The following is a 26768-nucleotide window of genomic DNA, read 5'->3' as shown; positions in this document are numbered from 1 at the left end:
TTTTTTTTTTTTTTTTTTTTACAAAAAAAATATTAAATGAGATGAATATGTCATCCAAATGCTTCTTCCAAGGAAAAATAAACAATTGGTGAGCTTACATTGCATATTCGAATATCCAGTATTCTATTACATATAATGAGTATCTCATGTACCAAATTAAATATTTGTAATATCAAATTAGGTACTTCTCAAATAAAAAAAAAATACTTTAAAATTTTTGTGCTTAGTTGGGAATTTGTTTTTCTTTTACAGAAAAAATATTAAATNTTCAATATTGACTTCAAATTATATATTTTGACACCATCAAATAATCGAATTTGAGTATTTAAATGGTAAAATCAAGTATTTGTGGACTCGTATTAGACATTGTTTGTATTAATTTAGGTATCACATTAGATACTTCTCAAGTAAAAATAAGTATTTTAAAATTTCAATACTTAGTTGAATTTGTTTTTTTTTTTTACAAAAAAAATATTAAATGAGATGAATATGTCATCAAAATGCTTCTTCCAAGGAAAAATAAACAATTGGTGAGCTTACGTTGCATATTCGAATATCCAATATTCTATTACATATAATGAGTATCTCATGTAACAAATTAAATATTTGCAATATCAAATTAGGTACTTATCAAATAAAAAAAAATACTTTAAAATTTTTATGCTTAGTTGGGAATTTGTTTTTCTTTTACAGAAAAAATATTAAATGATATGAATCTGTACGTTGCCTATTAGAATATCTAGTATTTTAATACATATTGTGAGTATCTCATTTACGAAATCAAGTATTTGTAAACTCAAATTAGGTACTTCTCAAGTAAAACTAAGTACTTTAAAATTTTCATGAATTTTCATGTTTAGTTGAAATTTTTTTTTAATTATTAAATGAGATGAATATGTCATCCAAATTTATCTTCCATGTATCTAATACATTTGGTGAATTTACGTTGCTTATTCGAATATCCAGTATTTTAATACATATTGTGAGTATCTAATTTACGAAATCAAGTATTTGCAAACTCAAATTAAAATACTTCTCATTTAGGGAGTAAATAAAGTATTGGTAGACTCAAATTAGATATTTTTTGTACTAATTTAGGTATCACATTTTAACTTCACAAATGATACATCAAAAGTCACTCATTATTAATTGAAAATATATTTTTTTATCTCCCAAAATAATCAAAATTGAATCTTAAAAGGGTAAAATCAAGTATATGTGAAATCAAATTAGTACTATTTGTACCAATTTAGGTAGCACGTTTTTTATTCAAAAATCTCATCATCAAAAAATATTCAATATTATCTTCAAATTATATATTTTGACATACTCAATCGAATTTGAGTATTTAAAAGGTAAAATCAAGTGTTTGTGAACTCGAATTATGTATTATTTGTATTAATTTAGGTATCACATTTTTGCTTCACGAATATCATCATCGGTGTCACTTAATATTAACTTCAAATTATATTTTAGCATCTTTAAATAATTGGATATGAGTATTTACGGGGTAAAATCATTTATTTATATACTCTAATTAGATATTCTCTGTACCAATTTAAATATCACATTTTTACTTCACAAATGACACAATCAAAAGTCACTTAATATTACTTGAAACTTAAGTATTTTCTTACACATTTGAAGTATTCAAATAGCCAAATCAAATATTTGGAACCCGAAAATAGGTATTTTATCGATCAAAATAAGTAATTTTTCTAATTCAACGATGAGTGAGAAAATGTGTTTTTTCAAAAATTAGATGACATGAATAAGTCATCTTAATACATTTTCAATGAAAATACCAACAATTATTGAATTTATTGTGATAGCTCGAAGATCCAGTATTTTCTTACACATTTGAAGTATTAAAGTGTAAAATCAAGCATTTGAAACTCCAAAATAGATATTTTGTTGGTCAAAATAAATACTTAATCTTATTTCATGATGAGTGATAACCTATGTTTTTTTAAAAAATTAAAATGACATGAATAAGTCATCCTAATGTATTTTTCATGGAAAGACCAACAATGACTGAATTTATGGTGAATGCTCGAAAATATAGTATTTTCTTATATGTTTGGAGTATTCAAAGAGCGAAATCAAGTATCTGAAACCCCATAATATGTACTGTGTATGTCAAAATAAGTATTTACTTTTATTTCATGATAATTGAGAAACAATATTTTGTTAAAATTATATTTTAAATGGAGAAAAATAATATAATATTTGTGGATAAAATAATATATTTATTTAAATAATAAAAGGTAAAAATGTAAAGTTTGCTTTATGGATAGTTAAAACTAAATGTATAAATTTGTCAGGTACTGATTTCTAAAAAATTATGGCTAGGTACTGAATTTTAAGTGAAACATTGACAGAGGTATTTTTTTGAAATTTACCCTTAAATTATCAGGTTTTTTGGCTCGTTAACACGAAAAGAATCTAATATTTCAGTCAAGTGTAAAGACACATCCCCAGAGTCATTTCATATATAACCAGAATTATCTCAAAAAATTTGTGTGCTTCTCAGGTCGGTCGGTCGTTCCATTACAGGCGACAGGTTGATGCCGATGAATGGCTTCCTCAGAACTGTAAAGTTTACAAAGCCAGCAAAACTTCTTGCCCTCTCTAATGGATCAAATTTTCCTAGCCATTTCGAAGCATCTGACAAAAACTCTGCTGCAGGCTAGAAAGGGGGCTAGAGTTCATACGACCAAAACTGTTGCTCCTTACAATTAAGGGCGAATCGGATATGATTCCCGAAATCCCTTTGATCGTGTTCATGTACATCCTTTAGAATCTCTATTACTCAACTACGATATTATGAACAGTTGTCATCTGACTGAACAGTTGTCATCTGATATTTAATGACTCAAAATAGTCCCGCTTATGCGTCAGGACCGGTTCCAAATAAGCTAACAAGACCTCGGAAAACTTGAGCTGATAGCTTATGCGCATGAAAGAGCTCGCCATCCACATTCCATACGCCCTCCTTTCCGAAAGATGTGAATGTGAAAGCCGGAGTCTGCTCACAAAACACCGCGAACTCAGTGTTGAGTATGAAAAAATATGAGTTAACGTGCATCCGTCGCTATGATATAAGGAAAAGACAAAATATTGGAGACATACTTTATGGTGTTCGACGAAGTTAAAATCCAGGGGTTTTCCACCTTTTCTGGTTAGCTGAATAAGATGCCTGCATACATTTATGTGAAATAAATAAGTTGCTGTATTGATGTAATAGTGTTTCTTCTACTTAAATGCTGTAAATCCCTAAATTTAGTGAGGAATCGTGTACAGTGCAGTCTCCTGAAACTCAAGGGCAGCAGTCAGGGGATAGGGAACTCAAGTTTCAAGATATATTACAAAATTTGAGTATATTTTCGGTTTGGGCGACTAATCCTGCCCGCCTGGGTGTGCCACAACTTCAAAGTCAAGTATCTACATAGGAAGGGAATGTGATGCATGCTCACACTAGAGATAAAGCAATTTTCACAGAGAGAGAAAAAGAGATAAAATTACCATAGATAAGAAGGGTGAGGGCAGTCTTTAATCAGTATAAGATGCAAGAACCCATCAGAAAGGTGGGCATCAGCAACCAAGCCATCTGGCGCCTTTTCATTGCGGCAAGAGATTACAGCAGCACCCACACTAAGAAAATGTCCTTTGGATTTCGACCATCTCAATCCTTCTAAGTTTGCAGCCAAACTCGAGTGTCCAATCATACTTTCATTGGTTGTTTCATTACAAACTGTGCAGTTCGCACGACAACTCATCCGCTCAGGTTTTCGACGAAATTGCCAAAGCGTTCTACTACCTTGAGCATTGGTTTCAACACTCGAACCACTTTTTTCTGATTCAACTTCTACATAATTCACTTCAGCCTCATAAGACCTTAAATATCATAAACATAGATAATTAAATTAAACTATCTAAAAATACCCATCAAATTCAAGGATCGTAAAATCAAATAATGCTAATAAATGGTTCAGAGCATCACAGGATACGAGAATATCAGATATCAAGAGTGATTATCTTGGTTAAGTAGATCAAATTCTCGTTAGATACTATTACATTAAACAATATTTCCGCATAACATCTCCTTCTGGGAAAAGGCTGGGAAAAATTCTTGTACTCTGCCCCTTTTAACCCTAAGAAAACGATCTTGAAAAGTTCTAGTACTTCATATCTGGCAGAGTAATTCTCAATGTTGGCAAGCTTAATGTACAACAGATTATGTAAGAACTAGTTTCATTGAGGGAAAAAAACCAAAAACTTCATAGATTTGAGTTAATAATTGAATACTCCCTCCGTTTCAAAACTGTGTTACCCTTACAACACCTAGCGAATTACTTAAACACTCCGTCGTGATCTTGAAATTGGTGGAAGAAATTAAAAGGACAATGTGAGCGAAGTTTTTACCTACAGAAAAGGGCTTCCAGATCTATTGTCATTTGTCAGGTTTTGGTTTTGTAAGCACAATCATTGAATAAAAGTCTCATCACCATAATCCCCACATGTCTAAATAGACTAAATGAGGAAAACTTAAAATTGACTCGGGCTGTTCTTTCTCAGCAAATCAAATAACATTGCCAATAGATTTTTTACCTGTGCTGAAGGAACACCTTTGTTCCAGCATAATCATATCTCTTAGGTCCCATCCACCGATACTTTTCGCTCTCTGTTATGACATCCCCGTAGAAACCATACCTAGCAAACAACCACAAAATTTATCACCGTGTACAATGAGTAGTTTGTTCCACAATTCTCGTCCCATGAATAGGAAACTGGGCGTTAATCAATACCAATAAATCCATTAATTATTAGTCGACTCGGTGTTTATTCTACAAGAACCAGAGGGATATTGAATTTACTGTATATCCAAAAAGTATATTAGGCATTATCTAAAGCAGACTGGCAGCTTTTCGTTTCGAGAAGTTAATAAGATGCTTTAACAATGGCCAGAAAATCTAGATTTCAAAGACAATTTTGCGAATCTAAGAATGCACTACAAAATTTTGCAGCCAAATAACACTATCATTGCAACTGCAAAATGGTTTGATGTATCATTCCACATCACAGAAGAATTGATGATTAATAAAGAAGGGTTATTTGTGTCAAGATAAACAGGTTGAAAACATTGTTAAGGGTCATAGAAAATAGAAAGATGTCATGTTCATTTGAAACATAAGAACGAATGCCAACAAAGAGTTTGATTACTAGACAGATGTACATTGTAGAAGTAGTGCGGAAGTAATTTTATATTCTACCGAGTGGTCAAAAGTGGCATCTTCATGTCCATTAAATGCCAAGAAAAATCTAATATACAGTGGACATGATTTGTCCATTATTTGGCATGAAACTTGATAGACTCGTAATAGTTTGCATTTTTATTGTCGTATCTCCCATTGTTACTACTTCTAACATGCTTAATTGATTATTTTTCTTATTGAGATAAATAAAGATAAGATAGAGTTTTATTCCAAAAAAAAAACTCCATCATATCTTTGGTATGATTTTTAGGGATTAGGCTTTAGATTAATGAGTTTTCTATCCTTGACCTAACTTACCAAACGTGAAGAATAAAGGAGGAGCAGGAGAAGAAAATTCCTCCCACCATCATAACTAACGTGAAGAACAAGAAGAAGACGGAAGAATTTCTCATCTCCTCTCCACACCTTTATGCTAAGTTTTATTTCTGATTCAGGGGATATTTTTACTATTTTCAATTTATCACTTCGAGGTTTTTGTGCTTCAATTTAATATTCGTGTTTTGTTCAAGTATTTGTTGATTTATATTTATTTTTATGAAAGTTGTATCTCGATTAATCTGATAATTTAATGCGATATATAATTTTCTACTGTTATGCATGAATTCAGTGATATGTAATTGTCACGAACGTTTGGTACATGAGTAATTATAGATTAGATGCATTGTGCTATCATAATATATTTAATCTAAATAAATCAACATAACTGAATTTATCAATTGCAGCTATCTCGGTTGTTAGATTTCAGGATTAACTGTTTTCACAAATCTAAAAGCTATATTTAATTAATATGGAACGCTATCGTACTCAGTTAGTTATTGATAAGTTTTGACTAGATGCTGGGTTTCGTCAATTAAATTAGGAAAACACAAAGATTTTAGCGACTATCCCTATAATTCTAAGGTTAATTACTTGTAACTACATGAATAAATAATATGTTAGCCGATGAACAGTGACACAATTGAATAGTGAAAATCCCCTTGAATCAAAGTTTGGTAATTTAATTCTCGTTTAGATTTATTATTTTTTATTGCTTCCTAATTTTAGTTTTAATATTTTATTTTGTTCTTATCCAACAAAACCCCTCTGTTATTTATTTTTCCTCGAAAGAAATCATCTACCGTTCCTTGTAAATTCGACCCTACTCACCATTACACTAATTTTACGTAGAGAGTAGGAATTTAAGTTTGGTGGCTCAACGACAGCACACCAAAACTTCCATGCAAAATACTAAGATAATAACTGGATAGATAATAGATAAACAAAACCGCAAGTACAACTAATAGAAGAGTAAAAGATATAAAATTACCCAGCAAAAGAAGCTGCATAGCGTACACAGGGTTCATCATTTGATGCATTTGTCATTTTCCATCTTACAACTTGAGCTATATCAATGTGCACCCTTTTTCCAAGGATGATATGCAATGCTGATGTTACAGGGTCTCGAGCCCCAGTTGTGCTGCAAATGCAAAACCAATTTACAATCATCATGCCCAATATGATGCACAAGCCATGATGATGATACATGCATGCAAATTCAGAACTTGCGGAAGCATTAAAATTATTTTTACAATTCAGAAGGGGGGGGGGGGGGGGGGGGGNAGTGAAATATCTGATTATCTTCAATGTGAAACCAGCAAATTCCATTTTCTGCAGCAAACAGGTTATCCTTTTAAGAATTAATGGCATACATTATTTAATTAAAAGACTTCATCCAGGTGCTAATGTTGGAGAAGACCCAGTGTCCCACAAATACAAGAGGGGCTTTCTGGTGCCATAGTGAGTTTTTCAAAAACAGGTATCTAATTACAAATAGGTCAAAAAGCATAACACAGATAACATTTCAATAATCCATAATCTGAAAAAAGCATCCCAAGACATAACCACCAAAATAATAGGAAAACTTAACGATAAGCTCAACATGCAATAACTAAATTAATTTAACCTATTTCTCAAAAAAAGGGGAAAAAAAAAAAAGAAAGAAAGCCCGTTTTTAGCAATCAGGCAAATACAAGTTACGAAGAACATCAACTTAAAGTCCATATTAATTCCATGAAACTTTGATCTTTTCAGAATAAAATTCACAATTGCCAAAAAATGTGCGGCTCAGGTTCCCTCTTTATGCATAATCCATTGTGGATATAGAGATCTACGACCAAACAAAAGTTTAGGGCCTTGAACTATGAATAAAAGATGTCATATCAACATTTTCAGACACAATTCGACTCCATGTCACATATGAACTAGTTAAGATAATGCTCTATATTTGAACAAAAGTCTGTATCCTAAAGAAAGTCAATGTTAACAACGTAACAAAAGTTCCTATTGATAAATGTGCACATAAATTTTAGCAGAAATGCAGCCAAGAACCACTGATTCCTATGACCTCCGAATACCACGGCATGTTAACTGTGTATTCCTCACGAGTAAAAACAGAAGAACAGTTAAAGTACCAAATTACAATGGCATCAGTAGATCCAGCAGGGATGATCCCAAATCTAAATTCTTCACTAGGAAAATAGAACTCAGGGTCTGGTCCTGTATAAAAGATAAGTATTAGTCAGCGAGACAACTTATCACCAAAATAATTCATGTGCAACAACCACAAGTGCACATTCAAAGAAAGCTCAATTTTTAAGTATATTCGGCAACATATTGAATAAGAAACGGATAATAAACTGGTGAAGATAAGATCTAATATTCAATATACCACATTGGCTGGATAGAGGTCCTTTATGTTCCAATCCTGTGAGAAGGGGAAACTGATCTTCTTTATCATCACTAGGCTCTATATTGGTTCGTTCTCTATGAATCGAGAGATTGGACTCACTTGAAATGGCAGGCATGAAATCCCCAGGAGCCGGTGGGTATGGAGCTTTATGTCTTGGTAATAGAAGACCATTCAGAATTTCATTGAAAAATCCATCCCCGCCCTAGAAACATGTGAAAAGGAAAAACTCAATCGAAAATAAGAACCAACAAATTAATTGAAAATAAGAAAATCAAAAAAGCTCATACAGAACGTAATCTACAAATTAACTGAAAATAAAAAAAAAATAAGTTATCATCGAGAAAAGCATATGCGATGCGGAAATTGAGTAAGATATTGGTCTGGTTAACCAGTGCAAAACTGTGGAACACGCACATTCAGGAGAAACTAAACTTGCTTAACATTAGGAATATAGCATGCGACGATCCAAGCATGGTATAGAAAAATATCAAATGAAAGATTCGTCACCAAATTTTCTATAGTTCACATTTCATAAAGAAGCTACAAGAGTAGAGATCTGGCTGTATGTGCACTGAATGTTTCGGTTGTGATTCAATCTAATACTTTAATTTGCGATAGTAAACTGGGAATGATACTTTGGACAATTGACTTGGTGCAAATTAATAAAAAAAAATTAATGCACAAAAAATGTAGCCTTTTTCTTATTAACTTTGTCCAAATTAAAGACACATTGTTTAAACACTTAAAGGAACTAGGTTCTAGATTCTTACAACAGCCTCTAAGAGTGAAAATAATAACATGCACAAATTACGATGTTACCATGACAAATATTAACACCTTCCTCAAAACGAGATACTCATGTTTCATAGACCTCAATATTCGAAAATGCACAAGGAAATATAGAACTGCTTACAACAGCTATAACACCATCATATAACCTAAGCTCCACATCAGAAATAGAGGTCAACAAATCACGCGCATGTCCTGCCCTCTCTGTCACTATTACCTGTTGAAGAAGCAAAAATGTGAAGGGAAAAAAGGGACAGGTCATCTAATTTATTGGAGATGAGTTTAAAACTTAAAGCAAGTTGGAAAAACTACAATTTTACCTTTGTTTTCACTTTGGCCTGTGAAAACAATGGTACTACCGCTTCCCAAATCCTACATCCATTTCCTTTGCCACTCTTTGGGTGAACAAAAACCTAATCAATTGAAACCGAAGTCCAGACATTATTCTGCTAGTTTACCATTCAGTTTGCAGGAAAAGAATCTAAAAAAAACAACTTATGCTCTTGAGTCTCAAGAAACCGTTGTATAAAAAAAAAGATGGATATAACGGACACTTTCAATTAAGTGGCACCCATAAATGCAACATACCAGCAAACTCTTAGGTCGACTGCGCTCCATGTGTAGATAACAATTAATCTGATTAACCCAAACCTCACAGACCTCCAAATTCTCATGACCAAAAGAGTAACGCGATGGAGTCCAAAGAGAGGAGTGGTTATTTGACTTTTGGACAACATGAACCATAAATCTGTACATCTGTAAAATCAAAGAGACTGTCACAAGTTCATAGAACAATTATATGGACAGAAATGGCAAGTTTAGAGGATTGAGATGGTGAGTGCAATCAGGTATGTAACCTTGAATGAATGACCTGAACTAAATCCTTTGGCACTGGATAGAACAGATGCATGCACCAAACCCCAATCAATGAAGTTAGCAGCATAAACATCAGAAAACTTAAACTCTGCCTCAGTCTTTGGAACAAGCTTCAGACGCAAGCAGGAGAATTTATCTTCCTCCTGGCGTGATGCAAAAAAAAAAAAAAAAAAAAAAAAAAAAAACTCTCAAAACTAATCCTTTAATAAGTAGGGAGAGACACTCAACGTAATATAAAAGTACCACGTATCACACAAATTCTGGCACTTATGTAAAGTGTAAACTGAAAAAAGTTCGAGGAATTGGTAGTGCAGTTTTCATAATCAAAGATAGAGTTTAAGAGGTAATTGGGAGACTTTCACAGCAGTCATTAGCATTGGTAAAAATATGTTATATAAACATCACCACCTTGTAAGAAAATTTTAACGTAAATCGGTCTCTTTTGGAGCTAATATTCATTTCACAGATTAACTTATTGTTCTTGAAGCATGCAATTTTAGCCCATCTGATTTACTCATAACCTAAAGTTGAAATGAACCAGCAAAATATTTTTAATATTAATTTGGCTCCTGGCCACACAAGTATATAATGCATGCCTTTTTCTCATCCTCTGAAAGACACGATGAAAAAGTTCCATTGTGACCCAAAAGAATAGCCTTTTGAACGCTACGAAACCAAATCTCATCACAAATATAAGAGAATGAAAGACCTTTATCAGCATATCAGCAATTGTACAATGTGAGCTTCCATTTATAAAAAAATCCCATTATTAGTACATTCTTCATCGAACTAGATAGATGGTCTCAAAATAAACTGTGAGCTTGATCTATGAAAAAATAACATCAGCATTTCGCATATTGTTTTGTGAATTGGATATTGATTATTTGAAATAAATTTGTAGCAGGTCAAAATCAAGTGGCACTGGATAAACCCGTATGCATCAAATAAAATCATTCGGCTAAAACAAGATTAAGCAGACAGAAATAATATGGTAAAAGATGAACCAAAAAACGAAATAATAATAAGAAGAAGAAGAAAGCTTCACCAGAGTCAACATCATGATCAAATAATAACTCCCACCAACATAAAGAATACAAGATAAAACCTAATCATACTCCCGTTAAGGATTTAATTTCTTGAAAGAGCCAGCTCGGGAATTAAAAAAAACTAGCAATACGCAAAAATCCGGCAAAATCTGAAAACCGCAACATTGAAAGAAGAGGAAAAATCAGGAATTGCTTACATTATGTACAGGTTCCGTTAATTTCCAGGACAGCCCGTCTGAATTAAGGGTGAGAACCACCTCCCCAACATAATCTAAGAAAAGCTTTGTGCTCAAGATAGAATCTTTACCAGCATCATTAAACAGTGCATTCGGATGAGGATTTTCATCCAATGAAACATTCTCATTTCGTTCCATTAATGATTAGTGCAAAAATGAAAATCTCGGAGGCAGAATTACAATATAATCTCAATCAAATCTACGGGACAAGCATTAAGCTGATTAATTTATTTAACTAAATGCACTTTGACCACAAATTTAAAATATAACCTTCTCCATTTTTACTAATTTAGAATTATCTTCTATTCAATTTTATCTGAGGTATAAAATTTTAGTTTGTACTCAATGACAAAACGATTAAAAAAATGTGTACTTAATTTTATATCTTAACTAGAAATAGTATAAAAACTGATAGGAAAATTATTTTAAACATAAAATATTATTATTATTATATAATTAAATGTTTGAAAATGAGATTTTTCTCAAAAATTATGGATCTGGACATATGTTCGAGATTAAATATTTATATGACTTATTCCAATACTTTAGAATATTTACATGAAAAGTTATACATCGGAATCAAAGAGGAACAAATAAGAATCATAAGCTAAACTTATGATTCAAAGTAATAGATTCCTAAAAATAGTCTCCAATTTCTCTAAACTCTCTGGAGATCTTAAAATATCTAAAAGAAGGTACGTAACTATGAAAATCAGTTATATTACGTATCACATAAAATTGAGGAAATCATTGAAAAACAAAAAAAAATTCTTGGAACATTAAAAGATATTCAAACAAGAATCCAAACCCTATAACAACAATCAAGTTCTAATAAAAAGATCTTGGATGGAAGATTATCATCATTATTTGGCAGTGAACATTTATTACACCAAAGAGATAAGGCCAATGTAATGTCAAAACCTTTCATCGGCAAAAAAAATGCTCAATTTGAATAAAAATGTATCATAAAAGAAATTAAACCTATGGCAATTATAGAAAGAATTGCTCTATAATATCTTCAAAATCTTGCAGAGTATTTTGCAAATTTCAAGATTGTAGATCTGATGATGAATAAAAAAATGGTGAACTTCTTTCGATGACTTGGTCATCTTCCCATAAACTACATAAAGAAAGTGTGGGATATCATAATAGTTTTGATATGTTGCACACCTACCGTGCACACCTATGTGAACACCGATGAGGTGTCCCTCACCCATTGGATGTGATGAAATATAGAAAAATTGTATATCCAATGGGTGAGCGACAACTCATCGGTGCTCACATAGGTGTGCAGCATATCAAATCTAGGATATCATAATACAAATATGAGAGGAACCCGAACAAATTTATATATAGGTGGAGAAGCACACTCTGCGGGAATAAGGTGAAGGAAAAATCAAATTCTATTGCACTAAACACCTTTATGGGAAGTGTGTTTTAGAACTAATAAATCTTTATGTGGTTATGTTTAACCTTGATATACTGAATTTTAAAAACCGAGAAGATCACATTGGTGACTGGGCATCGGCTATAAGAATCACAGCACGAACACTTAATCTCAACAAAGAATGATTCATTAAACATTTAGAAATGAGTTTGACGTGATCGGTTAAAATCGTTTAGTATATGACTTCAGCAGAAACCAAAGAGTCGGTCCTAGCCAGAGAATCTCTTAGTAAGATAGCTGGGAGAATGACTACCTTATTCAAAGCACAATTTGTAGGGTAACATTCGGGACATAGAGAAGAATAAGATATATACTCAAGCTCTGTATAGTTTTGAATTACATGATTTACGTCAGGAACCATCTGTTGCGACTGCGTGGTTATTATATATATCCATGTGTTGTTGAAGGGATCTACTTCAGGAACCATCTGTTGCGACTGCGTGGTTATATACATATAAACCCTCATATTCATGGTATATATGATGAAAAACTTGCGTAGTCATATGTTTTTGGGCATGCTCGATGGGTATATCAATGTCACGTACTGAAAAATGAGCTAAGGATGAATTTGAAATTTTTTTAAAAAAATAAGGAGCTTAAACTAACTTTTGATAAACAAAACACCAAAATCTAAATGAAACTAGAGTTTAGATTATTTGTATTTGACCGTTTAATTTTTATATTTTTGTATATTTGAAAGTCATTTAAAAAAAATTAAAAATCATAAATTAAAAAAATATCTAACAGCTTCATTTTTCAAACTCTCTTCCCTTGACTGAGTTCTCATGTAATAAAAAAAAAATTTCTTGTTTGGCCCAACAAAAAACTGCAAATAATAATGATAATAGTAATAATAATTTTAATTTTTTGGATAAACAAGAATACTAAGTTTTATTCAAAATTAATACAGATTAAAATTACAAAATTCACTTTGTAATTGAATTTTTTTATATGAAAACTTTATAATGGAATTCTATAACTCAAAACCAAATAAAATATAACGACTTGACATATATTAAGATTACTGTGAAATTGTGAGAGAATTAACTAACAAAATGCAGATAAACCAAAAATAAACAAATGCCATCCAATATCATATTATATTATTTATATTATACACAATGAAAATGTAGGCTTATAAAAGATGATATCCTTCGACTCAAATATTATTTTGTATGTGAAAAAAGAATCGATTATATATATCTAATTATAAGCAAAAACTTGTGTGAAATGTTATCACGGGTCGTATTTTGTGAGATGGATGTCTTATTTGGGTCATCTATGAAAAAATATTACTTTTTATGCTAAGAGTATTACTTTTTATTGGGTATATCGATAGGATTGACCCGTCTCACAGATAAAGATTCGTGAGATGGTCTAACAAGAAACCTACTTCTAATTATAAAAAAACCTGTCCCGAACGAAAAAAAAGTAGAACTACAGAAAATTTGTTTTCCATTGATTTAATTTTGCGTCGAAGTGATTCGAATTTGCATTCATTTTTTGATTGTTTCAATTGAATTGAAATAAATATATTATCTTTGTATTTATTAATTATTTTGGACTAATCAGATAGGCAAACAAATCACATTGACAATTGCAATCAGGAGAAATGCATACATGGGTCAGGCTGCCACATTTCGCCCATCGCTCCACCTTTTAGACACTCGTTTTCTTGCAAGATCTTCACTCAATCGACTAACGGATATCCTTCCCCAAACCTCTCCCTTTGCATTCAAGACACAAGCGAGAGGCCTCTCCGTCTCTGCAACTACAGCATCTAAAATGGTGAAAGCCATCAGGGTTCATGAGTTAGGTGGCCCCGAGGTATGTATCCCTGTTTTTCTTCCTTTGTTTTGTCTTGGTTTGCTTTAAATTTTATTAGATTTATAGTTTGTTGTACTGGGACACTGTCCCTGTGTTTGGACTGAGTACGTGCTTCGTGAAAGTTGGTTTCTTGGCTTTTGTGGAAGAGAACAGCTGGAACAATGTCTTAGAGGTCCCTAGTTCCAGGGGGGGGAGAAGGGCTGATAGAGTGTGATTTGGAGCTAAACTGAGAATTTGTCCGTTCATCTGTGGGCGATCGCTGCACAAGGAAATCTGATGTAGTTCTCAATCGAAGTGGCTGAGTTTGTGGTTCTTGGAAGTTGGAACAGTTCATCTCGGAAGTGGCTCGAGGGTGTCTTTTTTTAGCGTACAATGTTTGGAGTTAGGGAATTACATTTCATGTTAGGCATGAGCTGAAATCATTTTGTTTGGAAAAGATGGTCTGCCTATTTCACTTGTTGAAATCATTTTCTAAGGGTTGCTGAAACACCTGGTGTTTTAATAGTTATGGAAAATTTTTTTTTTTTAACGATGCGATGGTGTCTATTTTTGTTTTCTCAACGTGATTTCAAGAGCGCATTTTCCCTTGTTTGTCTCCAATCTCCATATATAATTAGATGATGCAATCACCTACGTACCTTAATCTGCAATTTAAACCATAAGGGATGTTTTATGTTATCACCATAAGGTTCTGGGTTCAATTACTGGTGTCGGTATATGTAGCTGAGCAGGAGGATTTTTTCATCTGCGGGGGATCTAGCCTGCCTTTGCAGTATGTTGCACCTATGAGGTTTAAATTCTGCCAGGACTAAGATGCGACTTAAAGTTAGTTATGTTGTGTGGCTTGGAAGTTGTAGGTTGAACTTGAATCAGCAACATTGAACTCAAATTTGAGTGACTCTGGTTACCATTTTCAATTAGAAGGACCCAATTTTTGTTAGTGCAAAGGGTTTCTTTGTATTGGTAGAATGATTACTGATCTTTGATAGTATTGACGTGGAGTAGAGTTTATAAAATGCTACAATTTACTGCTGTTAATATGATAGGTCCTCAAATGGGAAGATGTGGAAATAGGTGAACCGAAGAATGGAGAAATTAAAGTGAAAAATAAGGCCATTGGTGTTAACTTCATTGATGTTTATTTTCGTAAAGGAGTTTACAAGGCTTCGGCATTACCCTTCACCCCAGGTCTAATTTGGTCTCCTCTCTTTACTATTATAGGCTGACATGAATATATATTTTTTATAAGAATTTGTTTGATACAAATATTAATCAGTACAGACTGGTACAGTTGGTGAAATGACCTTTTGACCCCATACTTGGCAAGATATTCTGTAATTGTTAACATAATCAGTGGTTTTAGCTTTTTGTTCCTATTTGAAACAGCTACAGTGTTGCCAAATTTTCATTTTGTTTTCATAGAAGAATCTGCATTAACAACACAGATAATCATTTATCGTGACAACCTGCTCCTGAATTATGGACTTTAAGCACCAAGTTATCTTAAAATGTTTGATGATAGGTATGGAAGGTGTCGGCGTTGTGACTGCTGTTGGACCGGGACTTACTGGTAGAAAAGTTGGAGATCTTGTCGCTTATGCTGGTAATCCAATGGGTTCTTATGCAGAGGAACAGATTCTTCCCGCGGACAAAGTGGTTCCGGTGCCTCCTTCTATTGATCCCACCACTGCAGCTTCCATCATGCTCAAGGGAATGACTGCTCAGTTTCTTGTCCGACGATGCTTCAAAGTAAGTCGTTCTATAGATTATCATTGCCAAAGCTTTTAGTTTGTTATCTGGTATTTAGGCAAGAAGTGCATGCTGATTTTTTTTATGGTATTTTCTCATCAATAGATTCGATTATGCATTTGAAATTCTTATTTTTTGATCCATCAAATGGTTTTAATTTTTTTAAAAGAAAAAAATAAATTAATTTGTGTAATATAAAGATTTGAAATTCTTGTTTTCACTCCATTGAGACATCTGTACATCTTAAATGGTGGGATAAATTCGTCATTGATTAAAAACAAAGAATTCATAGCACAATCCTTGCAGCCTGATGCAATCTTGTATTCTTGTGTTTTTTTACTTATTACGTTGGTTGGTGCCAATTATCTGATAAACATTTGTTGCAGCTTCACCTTAATTTTGTTCTGGCATTATTCGAGGGGCGTGATATGCTTGAGTGATACAATTACGAGTGGCATGATTTTATGTTTTCTATAAGACCATCACTTATTTTATCCTTGTTATGCAGATTTTCTGTTTTTATCTGGTGTTCCTCATGTTTTTTACAGGTTGAACTGGGACACACTGTTCTCGTTCATGCAGCTGCTGGTGGAGTGGGGTCTCTGTTGTGCCAATGGGCAAATGCATGTGGCGCCACAGTAATTGGAGCTGTCTCAACTAAAGAGAAGGCAGCTCAAGCAAAAGAAGATGGGTGTCACCATACCATAGTGTACAAGGATGAAGATTTTGTTACCCGTATCCAAGAGATTACATCTGGGAAAGGTGTTGAGGTTGTCTATGATTCGGTTGGAAAAGACACTTTTGAGGTAAAGGGTGTGCCTTCTTAGTTGTAGATTGAAATATTAGAACGGTTAATAGAGGAATATGTGGTCGTCGAAATTTGTTTGGGTCGCAGGTGATAAATGTGAGTTAGAAATTAGAATGCATTTTGCTTTTGATCAAGTTGAGTATGATTCATGGACTTGCCCAAGTCTGGGGCTTCCTGCACGGTTTTAGGGCCCTTTTTTACTTCAGTCCTAATCAAACAAAAAGGTTTATACCCACGATCCAGGCATTCCAAACATGAGCAGTTCTTGATATCGTGATCACTCACCTCTCTCCAAAATTAACCCTCATTTCTTCAGCTGGACTCTGGATTTAGTTTCTAAGGCCATGGTTATTATGCAAATGCGAATTCATGTTCCTGGAACTTGGAAGATGACTCAATATTATGTATCTGAGGTTTTGAACACGTATCATGCATTTGGTTTGGGGGTTCTCCTTTGCATTTTGCATTAGCATAAACTTCGTTAAGAATCAGGATACAATATTTCTATGGAGTAAGGTTAATCAAGGTCATATCTCCCTCTCTTCATGTTTTTTACTTCTGTAGCATCACACGCCATGATCACTTGGTCAAAGTTTACCAGATTCTCGAACCTGAAAAAACACTACTAAAGATCTTTGGTTTTTAAAAGCCTGTGCTTCTGCAGCACAAGACCGTGCCTAAATCTCGTTGGAACTTATTTTTCCCTGTTAGAATCTAATGTAGTGTTATGTAATCAGGGCTCATTGGCATGCTTGAAATTAGCTGGATACATGGTCAGCTTTGGGCAGGCATCAGGTGCCCCAGATCCAGTGCCTTTGTCGGCTCTTGCAGCTAAATCTCTTTTCTTGACAAGGCCTACACTGATGCACTACAATGTTTCTCGAGACCAACTGCTCGAAGCTGCTGGAGAAGTCTTTGCCAACGTAGTATCAGGTGTACTACGTGTTCGTATAAATCATACTTACCCTTTATCCCAGGCAGCACAAGCACATTCTGATCTCGAGAGCCGAAAAACTACAGGATCTGTTGTGCTTGTACCCGATGGATGTTGATCGGAAATAGATCGAGTCACCAAGCATTGTACAACTTTCTTGTGTTGCTTGTTACCTGATATTTGGATTTATAACTGAATATCATGAACGTGTTGGCCTTTTGTTTTTGGGCAATAAAATAAAATATTTGTTTATGTCTGATTACAACTCTCCGATGGCCTGCTTGCAAATAACAATTCGCTCAAATTTTTGTCGACAACGATATATTTTGTTGTGAAAAAGTAAAAATTTACGGTAAAAAGTAAAAATCTCAAACTTTTAAAATTATCACACTACACACTTTATAATATTTTTCTCTCAACTCAATTGTGATTTTCTTAAAAAATGAGAGATCTATTTATAGAAAATTTTTACAAATAATCCAAAAATAAAATACATCATTACCTACATCATCACACACTAATTTTCAATATTCAACACCTAATTTTCAACATTCAACATTCACATTTTCAACACAAATATTTTTCACATTTTTAAATAATTTTTCAACACTCCCCCTTGTGATGATGATCATAATGATTGTATACATTACGTGTTTTTATACTGCCTCGTTAAAAACCTTACTAGGAAAAACCCATTGGGATAAAAACCATAGTAAGGGAAAAAGAGTGCAGTCACGTAAACTCCCCCTCATGTTGACACGAACAATTCTTCACAAATTTCGTAGATTGCGCATCCCAATATTATATATGTGCTTTCTGAATATTGTCGTAGGAAGTGCCTTTGTGAAGAGATCTGATGAGTTTTCACTTGATTGAATGTGACGAACATCAATACATTTATTCTTCTCAAGCTCCTTGGTGAATGCGAAGAACTTAGGAGGAATATGTTTAGTTCTGTCGCTTTTTATGTATCCTTCTTTCATTTGAGCAACACATGCAGCATTATCTTCATATAGTATCACAGGCTTCTCGTCGAATGATAATCCGCATGAGATTTGGATATGTTGAGTCATTGATTTTAACCACACACATTCACGGCTTGCTTCATGTAGTGCAATAATCTCGGCATGATTTGATGAAGTTGTTACAAGTGTTTGTTTCTGTGAACGCCAAGAAATTGCAGTGCCTCCACGAGTAAATACATATCCAGTTTGAGAACGTGCTTTGTGTGGATCAGATAAGTATCCAGCATCGGCATAACCAATTATACTTGGATTAGCATCTTTTGAATACAAAAGTCCCAAGTCTGTCGTTCCTCGTAGATAACGGAATATATGTTTAATTCCGTTCCAATGTCTCTTTGTTGGATATGTGCTAAATCTTGCCAATAAATTTACGGCAAAAGATATATCAGGCCTTGTACAATTTGTAAGATACATAAGGGCACCGATAGCACTTAGATATGGTACTTCTGGACCAAGAATATCTTCATCATCTTCACATGGACGGAATGGATCCTTTTCTATGTTTAATGATCTAACAACCATTGGAGTACTTAAAGGATTTGATTTGTCCATATTAAAACGTTTAAGGATCTTTTCTGTATAATTTGTCTGGTGAACAAATATTCCACATTCTTTTTGTTCAATTTGTAAACCCAGACAATACTTGGTTTTTCCAAGATCCTTCATTTCAAATTCTTCTTTCAAGTATGACACAACTTCTTGAATTTCCTTATTTGTTCCAATGATGTTTAAATCATCAACATATACAGCAATAATTACGCATCCGGATGTTGTTTTCTTAATGAAAACACAAGGGCATATTGAATTATTTACATATCCCTTTTTCATCAAGTGATCACTTAGCCTATTATACCACATTCTGCCGGATTGCTTCAACCCATATAATGATCTTAGTAATTTCACAGAATAACATTCTCTGGGTTTTGAACTTTGTGCTTCAGGCATCTTAAATCCTTCAGGGATTTTCATATATATATTACTATCAAGTGATCCATATAAGTAGGCTGTAACAACATCCATAAGACGCATTTCTAAATTTTCAGATACTGCCAAGCTAATCAAATACCGAAACGTAATTGCATCCATCACAGGAGAATACGTTTCTTCATAATCAATTCCAGGCCTTTGAGAAAAACCTTGTGCAACAAGTCGAGCTTTATATCTTACTATTTCATTTTTCTCATTTCGCTTTCGAATAAAAACCCATTTGTATCCAACAGGTTTTACACCTTCAGGTGTAAGGACTATAGGTCCAAAAACATTACGTTTATTTAGCGAATCCAATTCAACCTGGATGGCATCTTTCCATTTTATCCAATCCTGCCGATTTTTACATTCACCAAAAGATTTTGGTTCATGATCTTCATTATCATTTATGATGTCGATTGCCACATTATAAGAAAATATATCATCAATTTCTTCTATATCTTTTCGGTTCCATATTTTTCCAGTATTAATATAATTGATAGAGATTTCATGATTCTCGTCAGTTTGTGGTTCTGACAAAACATTTTCATCATCATGTGTTTCTTCAGGAACATCATTCTCTATTTTGTGATCATTATGTGTTTCTTCAGGAACATCATTCTCTATTTTGTGATCATTGTGTTTCTCTATGAATTTTCTTTTTCGAGGATTTTTATCCTTGGAACCAACTGGCCTTCCACGCTTCAGGCGTTTAATGACATCATGACTATCTTCAATTTGTTTCTTCGGAATTTCAATTCGAGCAGGGGCATTTGCAGCATGTATATATGATTTAGTTACCCCTTTTGTGTCTGCAAATGCATCTGGTATTTGATTTGCTATTCTTTGCAAGTGCACAATTTGCTGTACATCTTTTTCACATTGTTTTGTTCTTGGATCCAGATGTAACAATGATGATACATACCATGTAATTTCTTTTTCGGTATGTTTCTGTTCTCCCCCTAACATTGGGAAGATTTCCTCATTAAAATGACAATCAGCAAAACGTGCTGTGAACACGTCGCCTGTCTGTGGTTCAAGATATCGAATGATCGATGGACTATCATAACCAATATAAATTCCAATCTTTCTTTGAGGTCCCATTTTCTTTCGTTGAGGTGGTGCAATAGGCACATACACCATACATCCAAAAATTCTCAGATGAGAAATGTCTGGTTCTTTACCAAATGCAAGCTGCAATGGGGAGTATTTATGATATGCACTTGGTCTGATGCGAATTAATGAAGCAGCATGTAAAATTGCATGTCCCCATATAGAAATAGGGAGCTTTGTTTTCATAATCATTGGTCTAGCAATCATTTGCAGACGTTTAATCAATGATTCAGCCAATCCATTTTGAGTATGTACATGAGCAACAGGATGCTCAACAATGATTCCCATAGACATACAATAATCATTGAAAGTCTGGGAAGTAAATTCACCAGCATTATCAAGTCTAATTTTCTTGATTGTATAATCGGGAAATTGATTCCTCAATTTTATTATTTGAGCAAGTAATCTTGCAAATGCAACATTTCGAGTTGACAATAAACATACATGTGACCATCTGCTGGAGGCATCAATCAATACCATAAAGTATCTGAATGGTCCACATGGTGGATGGATTGGTCCACAAATATCACCCTGAATACGTTCAAGAAACATTGGTGATTCAGTTTGGATTTTGGCTGGTGATGGTCTTATAATAAGTTTTCCAAGAGAACATGCTTTACATTGAAACTTATTATTCTGAAAGATCTTCTGGTCTTTCAATGGATGACCATGTGTATTTTCTATAATTCTTCGCATCATTGTTGAACCAGGATGTCCTAATCGATCATGCCAATTGGTTAATATTGAAGAATTATCAATTACCATGTTTGATTCAATGGGACGTATATGTGTATAATGCAATCCAGTAGGGAGCATTGGTAGTTTTTCAATCACATATTTCTTTCCTGATTTATATGTGGTAAGACACATATATTTCTCATTCCCTTCATTCATTGTTTGAGTATCATACCCATGGGAATATATATCATTAAAACTCAACAAATTTCTTTTCGATTGTGGTGAATATAAAGCATCATTGATCAAAAATTTTGTACCATTAGGTAACAAAAATTGTGCTTTACCACATCCTTTAATCAAGTCTACAGGACCTGATATTGTATTCACCGTTGTTTTTGTTGGTTTTAGTTCCAAGAAATATCTTTTATCTCGGAGGATAGTGTGCGTTGTACCACTATCAGGTATGCAAACTTCAGCTTGGTTCGTAGCATTTTCCATATTTGAACTTCAAAAAAATATGCAATGAAATAAAATTATTGACAATAAAATACAATACAATATAACACACTATAAAACATTATCATACGAATACATAAAAAATAAAATATTTTACATATTTATTCCACCATCAAATTGATCATTATCTGAGAAATCAATCAGAAAATCTCCAGCATCAAAATGAGTTGAACCACTCAAAGGTTCACTGTGTTCAGTAAAGTTGGTCTCCTTTTCTTTCCCCTTTATTGATTCTTTATAAAGTTTACAAAGGTGCTCAGGGGCTCGACAAATACGGGACCAATGTCCTGGAGTACCACATCTGAAACAAGAACTTTCAAATCTTTTTGAGTGATTCTCATTAACACTCATATTCTCTTGATGCCTTTTCGGTGGGTGGTTTGGGACGTTCTTTTGAGATGAGTTATAGAAATAACTATCTCGATTATTTTCAAAACCACGGCCGCGTCCACGACCACGACCACTTCCACGTCCACGTCCACGTCCACGACCACGACCACGACCTCGATTTTGTCCTCGACCAAAATCTTGTCTGTAACTTTGATTTTGGTTTCCAGGTTTAAATTCATTTTTGCTTACAGCATTTACTTCTGGAAATGCTGTTGATCCAGTGGGTCGGGACTGATGATTTCTCATTAATAGCTCGTTGTTCTTTTCCGCCACAAGAAGACAGGCGATGAGTTCAGAATATCTCGCAAATCCACGCACTCTATATTGTTGCTGTAGTGTTATATTTGATGCGTGAAACGTGGAAAATGTTTTTTCAAGCATTTCCGATTCTGTAACCTCATGTCCACAAAATTTTAACTGCGAGATTATTCTATACATCGCTGAATTGTAATCACTGACTTTTTTAAAGTCTTGGAATCTTAACATATTCCATTCATCACGGGCGGTCGGAAGTATAACTTCCCTTATATGTTCAAATCTCTCTTTTAATCCTTTCCACAGAGCCATGGGATCTTTTTCGATGAGATATTCACATTTTAAACCTTCATCAAGGTGTCGTCGTAAAAATATTATAGCTTTTGCTTTTTCTTGTGATGAAGATATACCATTTTCTTTAATGGTCTCGCTTAGACCCAATGACTCAAGATGCATTTCTACATCAAGAGTCCATGGCATATAGTTTTTCCCAGTAATATCAAGAGCGATGAATTCGAGCTTTGCCAAGTTTGCCATGGTGGTACTAAAAATTACGATGCATTTTATTAGTTAATGAATATTGCAATACAAAGTAATGGATAAACAACAAGTACAAGTATTCGTAAAAATAAAGAAAACACACGAGGAGGATATTCTCCGATAAATACAAGACTGGTGAGTATGATAACCAAAATAATTAAAAATAACCTCGTGAAAGCCATCTTCTTTTTTTCTTCGAAAATTTGATGAAGAATAATTTTTAGAGAAGAAGAGAAAGTTGGAGTGATTGAATGTATTTGTGAGATTGTATTTATAGAGCAAAAACTAGCCGTTTTGTTACCGTTTATTACCGTTGGTGTATAAGAAAATAAATGTATGTATTTGTATAATTTTATGGTAATAATATGGTGTATATAATATTAGTCATATTTAAATAATTATGTATATCATATCACATTATTATAATTAGGTGTCATAAGTTATTTTGTTTAAAAACCTTATAGGCTTTTATACTTGTCGTATCCCTTACCGGGAGTGTGGGATGTCGTCTTAACATCCTCCCAGGATTTATAACAAGTTTTTGAAAAAATTATTTTTATTATTTCTAATAATAACATTATATTATATATTAAATATATAAACAATAAATAAACAACAGTAAAATAAATATTATTACTTTTGTTACCTTTTTCTTCTGTTCGGAGCTTGGAAAAATATGGAGGACTTTTTAGAGCTTCGTGCTGATAACGTGTTGTGAAAAAGTAAAAATTTACGGTAAAAAGTAAAAATCTCAAACTCTTAAAATTATCACACTACACACTTTATAATATTTTTATCTCAACTCAATTGTAATTTTCTTCACAAATGAGAGATCTATTTATAGAAAATTTTTACAAACAATCCAAAAATAAAATACATCATTACCTACATCATCACACACTAATTTTCAATATTCAACACCTAATTTTACCTAATTTTCAACATTCAACATTCACATTTTCAACACAAATATTTTTTCACATTTTTAAATAATTTTTCAACATATTTGAAAATATTTGCAAGATTTTTTTTTTTTTACAGCGAATCCTACATTATATAATTAGTACTCGAGTCGTCGATTTTTACATGCAATTAAATTCTTGCAATCACAGATAAGTCTTTCGGCCCACTGTTGTAGGTCGGGGCGGGATAATGGATAACATAGATACATATAATTCATTGTTGAACATGTCATGTTCATTGAATATCTAAATTAAAAATTGATGTTTTGCGACGATCTAAAAGATTAATTTTATGAGACTCCAATCCGATTCATGAAAAAAATATTTTTTTTTATGTTAACAATATTACTTTTCATTTTAATCATGAATAAAATTTACTTATCTCACTGAATAAATCCGTCAGACAGTTTCTCAATACACCTATTTAAATTTCGGTTGCTTGTGGGTCCCACTAGCAAAATTTTATTTTTTTGGATTAGAATGTCTACTAGGCACTACCATTTAAAAGTAACTTTAGAAGAATACCACACATGTATATTACATAAAAAGCTCATGTGAAAAAGTTTTACGGGTCAGTTTTGTGAGACAGATCTCCAACCCGATCCAGTTTATAAAAAAATATTATTTTTTAAATTGAAAATATTAATTTTCAATTTAAGTATAAATCAGTTTGATCCGTATCACAAAAAAATCTATAAGATTATCTCACAAAAAACTTACTATATACATCATGTGCATTAAAATTCTTAGTCATAAGAGCCGAACTTTGGAATAAGTACTTTCAGTATTTCATAACATACCAATATTTTTTTCTCAAAATACTTTCTTTTCAAACAATAATTTTTATTTTAAAAATAAAACTTCAAATTAAATTGAAATCCTATACTAACTCGAGCCATTGGAGTATCCAGACCTCGATACTGCCTAAAGTACTAATTCATGAGCTAGGCTCCGATTAGTTGGAGTCGTGTTCTGATCTCGATGCTTATAAATTACTCTGCGAATACAATAGAAATCACCACCATTATCTCAAAAGATGACAACTCCCACTCCCAAATTCTTCCCACTTGTGCTGCTCCTTCTCGTCTTCTCATGTGCTGCTGCCTCGTCTGTAAGTGCTACATTCTTCCCCTCCATTGCTTTTATAATCAGTGTGTATATATACATATCATCTAATTGTTGATCCTTTGTATTTGAAGATGATCATGAATGATATATGTTTTTGGGTCTCAATCTGGGCTGTCTTTAGATCCAGGGAAAAATTGGTTTGAAAAACAGAATTTGATGTCTGAGCCATTTATGATGATTAGAGGTGGATCTTCTATATCTGCAAAATGTGTGTTTGTGAGCTTAAAAATGCTTTCAAACTATTACAATGTGATCTTTGATCAATTAGTAAACGTTGTTCTAACCAATTTTTGACCAGCTAACCGGCTTGTCATGTCCTTTGGTTACAATCGTGTCTCGAACCCCCGACAACGTATTCCAAATTGGCCAGATTTTGGTTTCTTGTATGTATAAAAGAATATAATCTTGTGTTGCATTTAGCAGAATGAATGTGTGTATACGCTGAGCGTTCAAACCGGATCTGTCATAAAGGCCGGAACTGACGCCAAAATCTCTGTCACTTTGGGCGATTCAACTGGCAATTCGGTTTGGATTTCAAATCTCAGGAATTGGGGGATAATGGGCCCAAAACACGAGTACTTTGAGCGGGCCAACACCGACATTTTCACAGGCCTAGGCCCATGTATTGGGTCACCCATTTGCAGGCTGAACGTGACTTCTGATGGATCAGGGGATCATCACGGGTGGTACTGTGATCACATCGAGGTGACCTCTACTGGGCCTCATAAGGGCTGCAGCAAGTCCATCTTCTATGTGTATCAGTGGCTTGCCACCGATGCTCCGCCCTACGAGTTGTCGGCTTTTCTCGACGGGTGTAAGGATCGAGACAATTGGAAAAACGGGCCTTATGTGGTTAAGAGACCTATCGAGTATGGTCCGGAGTGATTCGGATCGACAAAAGCACCTATTTGCGGATAAATAATTTTATCAATAATTTGACTTATCTTTGCCGTTTTGAGTTATTTCCCAGCACGATTTGTTTTGTGTGCGCATCTTACACTTTGGAGTGAAAATCTTGCAAAAATTTTATATCCTAAAATAAAAGGAACATGGAGAGATTTAAGTCATATTTTCAAAAAAATTTAATTTCAAATCTTTCAAACTTTAAAAATAATATTGCCATCAAATATTTTTCTTTGATGTATTTACATGTACGCGAAATATGTACCAGATTACTTTGTACTATGCAAGAAAATACATAAGCATAAAGATAAAAAAAAAAAGTTTAAAATTTGAAACGAGTTATATTTGAACCACGTAACATAACTGTTTGTTGACCATTTTCACGACCTGAAAAACGTTTTGACTGGATTAGTATTTCTGCCTTTCCTACTATTAAATATCATGATTTTTCCTTATGATTATTAAATACCTAAATGTCCTCTAATTATTTTGTATTTAGTAAGAGTTATATTAAAAATATCATTAGAATATTTCGTCTAAAAAAGAAAAAAGAAACAAACAAGCAAAAGTAAAATA

General features: G+C 33.4%; 3 protein-coding genes across 3 annotated transcripts; 2 read left to right on the top strand and 1 right to left on the bottom strand.

Moving 5' to 3' along the window:
* Positions 1–2687: 2687 nt before the first annotated feature.
* On the bottom strand, positions 2688–11217 carry LOC140983169 (ceramide kinase). The gene is made up of 12 exons (XM_073450096.1): positions 10913–11217; positions 9651–9812; positions 9382–9549; positions 9114–9206; positions 8918–9010; positions 7984–8206; positions 7727–7811; positions 6583–6732; positions 4612–4713; positions 3526–3897; positions 3133–3199; positions 2688–3028 (listed from the first exon to the last, which is right to left on the bottom strand). Exons 1-12 carry the CDS (start codon positions 11087–11089, stop codon positions 2891–2893), a joined length of 1830 nt encoding a protein of 609 aa, XP_073306197.1. The 5' UTR covers positions 11090–11217; the 3' UTR covers positions 2688–2890.
* A 2751-nt stretch (positions 11218–13968) lies between these two features.
* Positions 13969–17975, top strand: LOC140983131 (uncharacterized). Its single transcript, XM_073450047.1, has 5 exons — positions 13969–14225; positions 15272–15413; positions 15748–15974; positions 16523–16780; positions 17520–17975. The coding sequence occupies exons 1-5, from the start codon at positions 14019–14021 to the stop codon at positions 17832–17834; spliced, it is 1149 nt and encodes a 382-aa protein (XP_073306148.1). The 5' UTR covers positions 13969–14018; the 3' UTR covers positions 17835–17975.
* Positions 17976–25847: 7872 nt separating this feature from the next.
* Positions 25848–26174, top strand: LOC140982144 (PLAT domain-containing protein 3-like). Its single transcript, XM_073448561.1, has one exon. It carries the CDS (start codon positions 25848–25850, stop codon positions 26172–26174), a length of 327 nt encoding a protein of 108 aa, XP_073304662.1.
* Positions 26175–26768: the final 594 nt, after the last annotated feature.

The sequence above is a fragment of the Primulina huaijiensis genome, chromosome 8 (genome assembly GCF_012295235.1).
Source record: "Primulina huaijiensis isolate GDHJ02 chromosome 8, ASM1229523v2, whole genome shotgun sequence".
Lineage (NCBI taxonomy): Eukaryota > Viridiplantae > Streptophyta > Magnoliopsida > Lamiales > Gesneriaceae > Primulina > Primulina huaijiensis.
This window is presented reverse-complemented; position numbering and strand designations above follow the sequence as displayed.

What these genes read in the sequence shown, in the direction of transcription:
- LOC140983169 (XM_073450096.1), bottom strand. Translation starts at nt 11,089, where the DNA reads ATGGAACGAAATGAGAATGTTTCATTGGATGAAAATCCTCATCCGAAT. An exon ending in AGGCCAAAGTGAAAACAAAG is followed by an intron (nt 9,011 to 9,113) that starts GTAAAATTGTAG and finishes CTTCTTCAACAG; the next exon opens with GTAATAGTGACAGAGAGGGC. An exon ending in ACTGATGCCATTGTAATTTG is followed by an intron (nt 6,733 to 7,726) that starts GTACTTTAACTG and finishes TTGCATTTGCAG; the next exon opens with CACAACTGGGGCTCGAGACC.
- LOC140983131 (XM_073450047.1), top strand. Translation starts at nt 14,019, where the DNA reads ATGGGTCAGGCTGCCACATTTCGCCCATCGCTCCACCTTTTAGACACT. An exon ending in ATGAGTTAGGTGGCCCCGAG is followed by an intron (nt 14,226 to 15,271) that starts GTATGTATCCCT and finishes TTAATATGATAG; the next exon opens with GTCCTCAAATGGGAAGATGT. An exon ending in GGCATTACCCTTCACCCCAG is followed by an intron (nt 15,414 to 15,747) that starts GTCTAATTTGGT and finishes GTTTGATGATAG; the next exon opens with GTATGGAAGGTGTCGGCGTT.
- LOC140982144 (XM_073448561.1), top strand. Translation starts at nt 25,848, where the DNA reads ATGGGCCCAAAACACGAGTACTTTGAGCGGGCCAACACCGACATTTTC.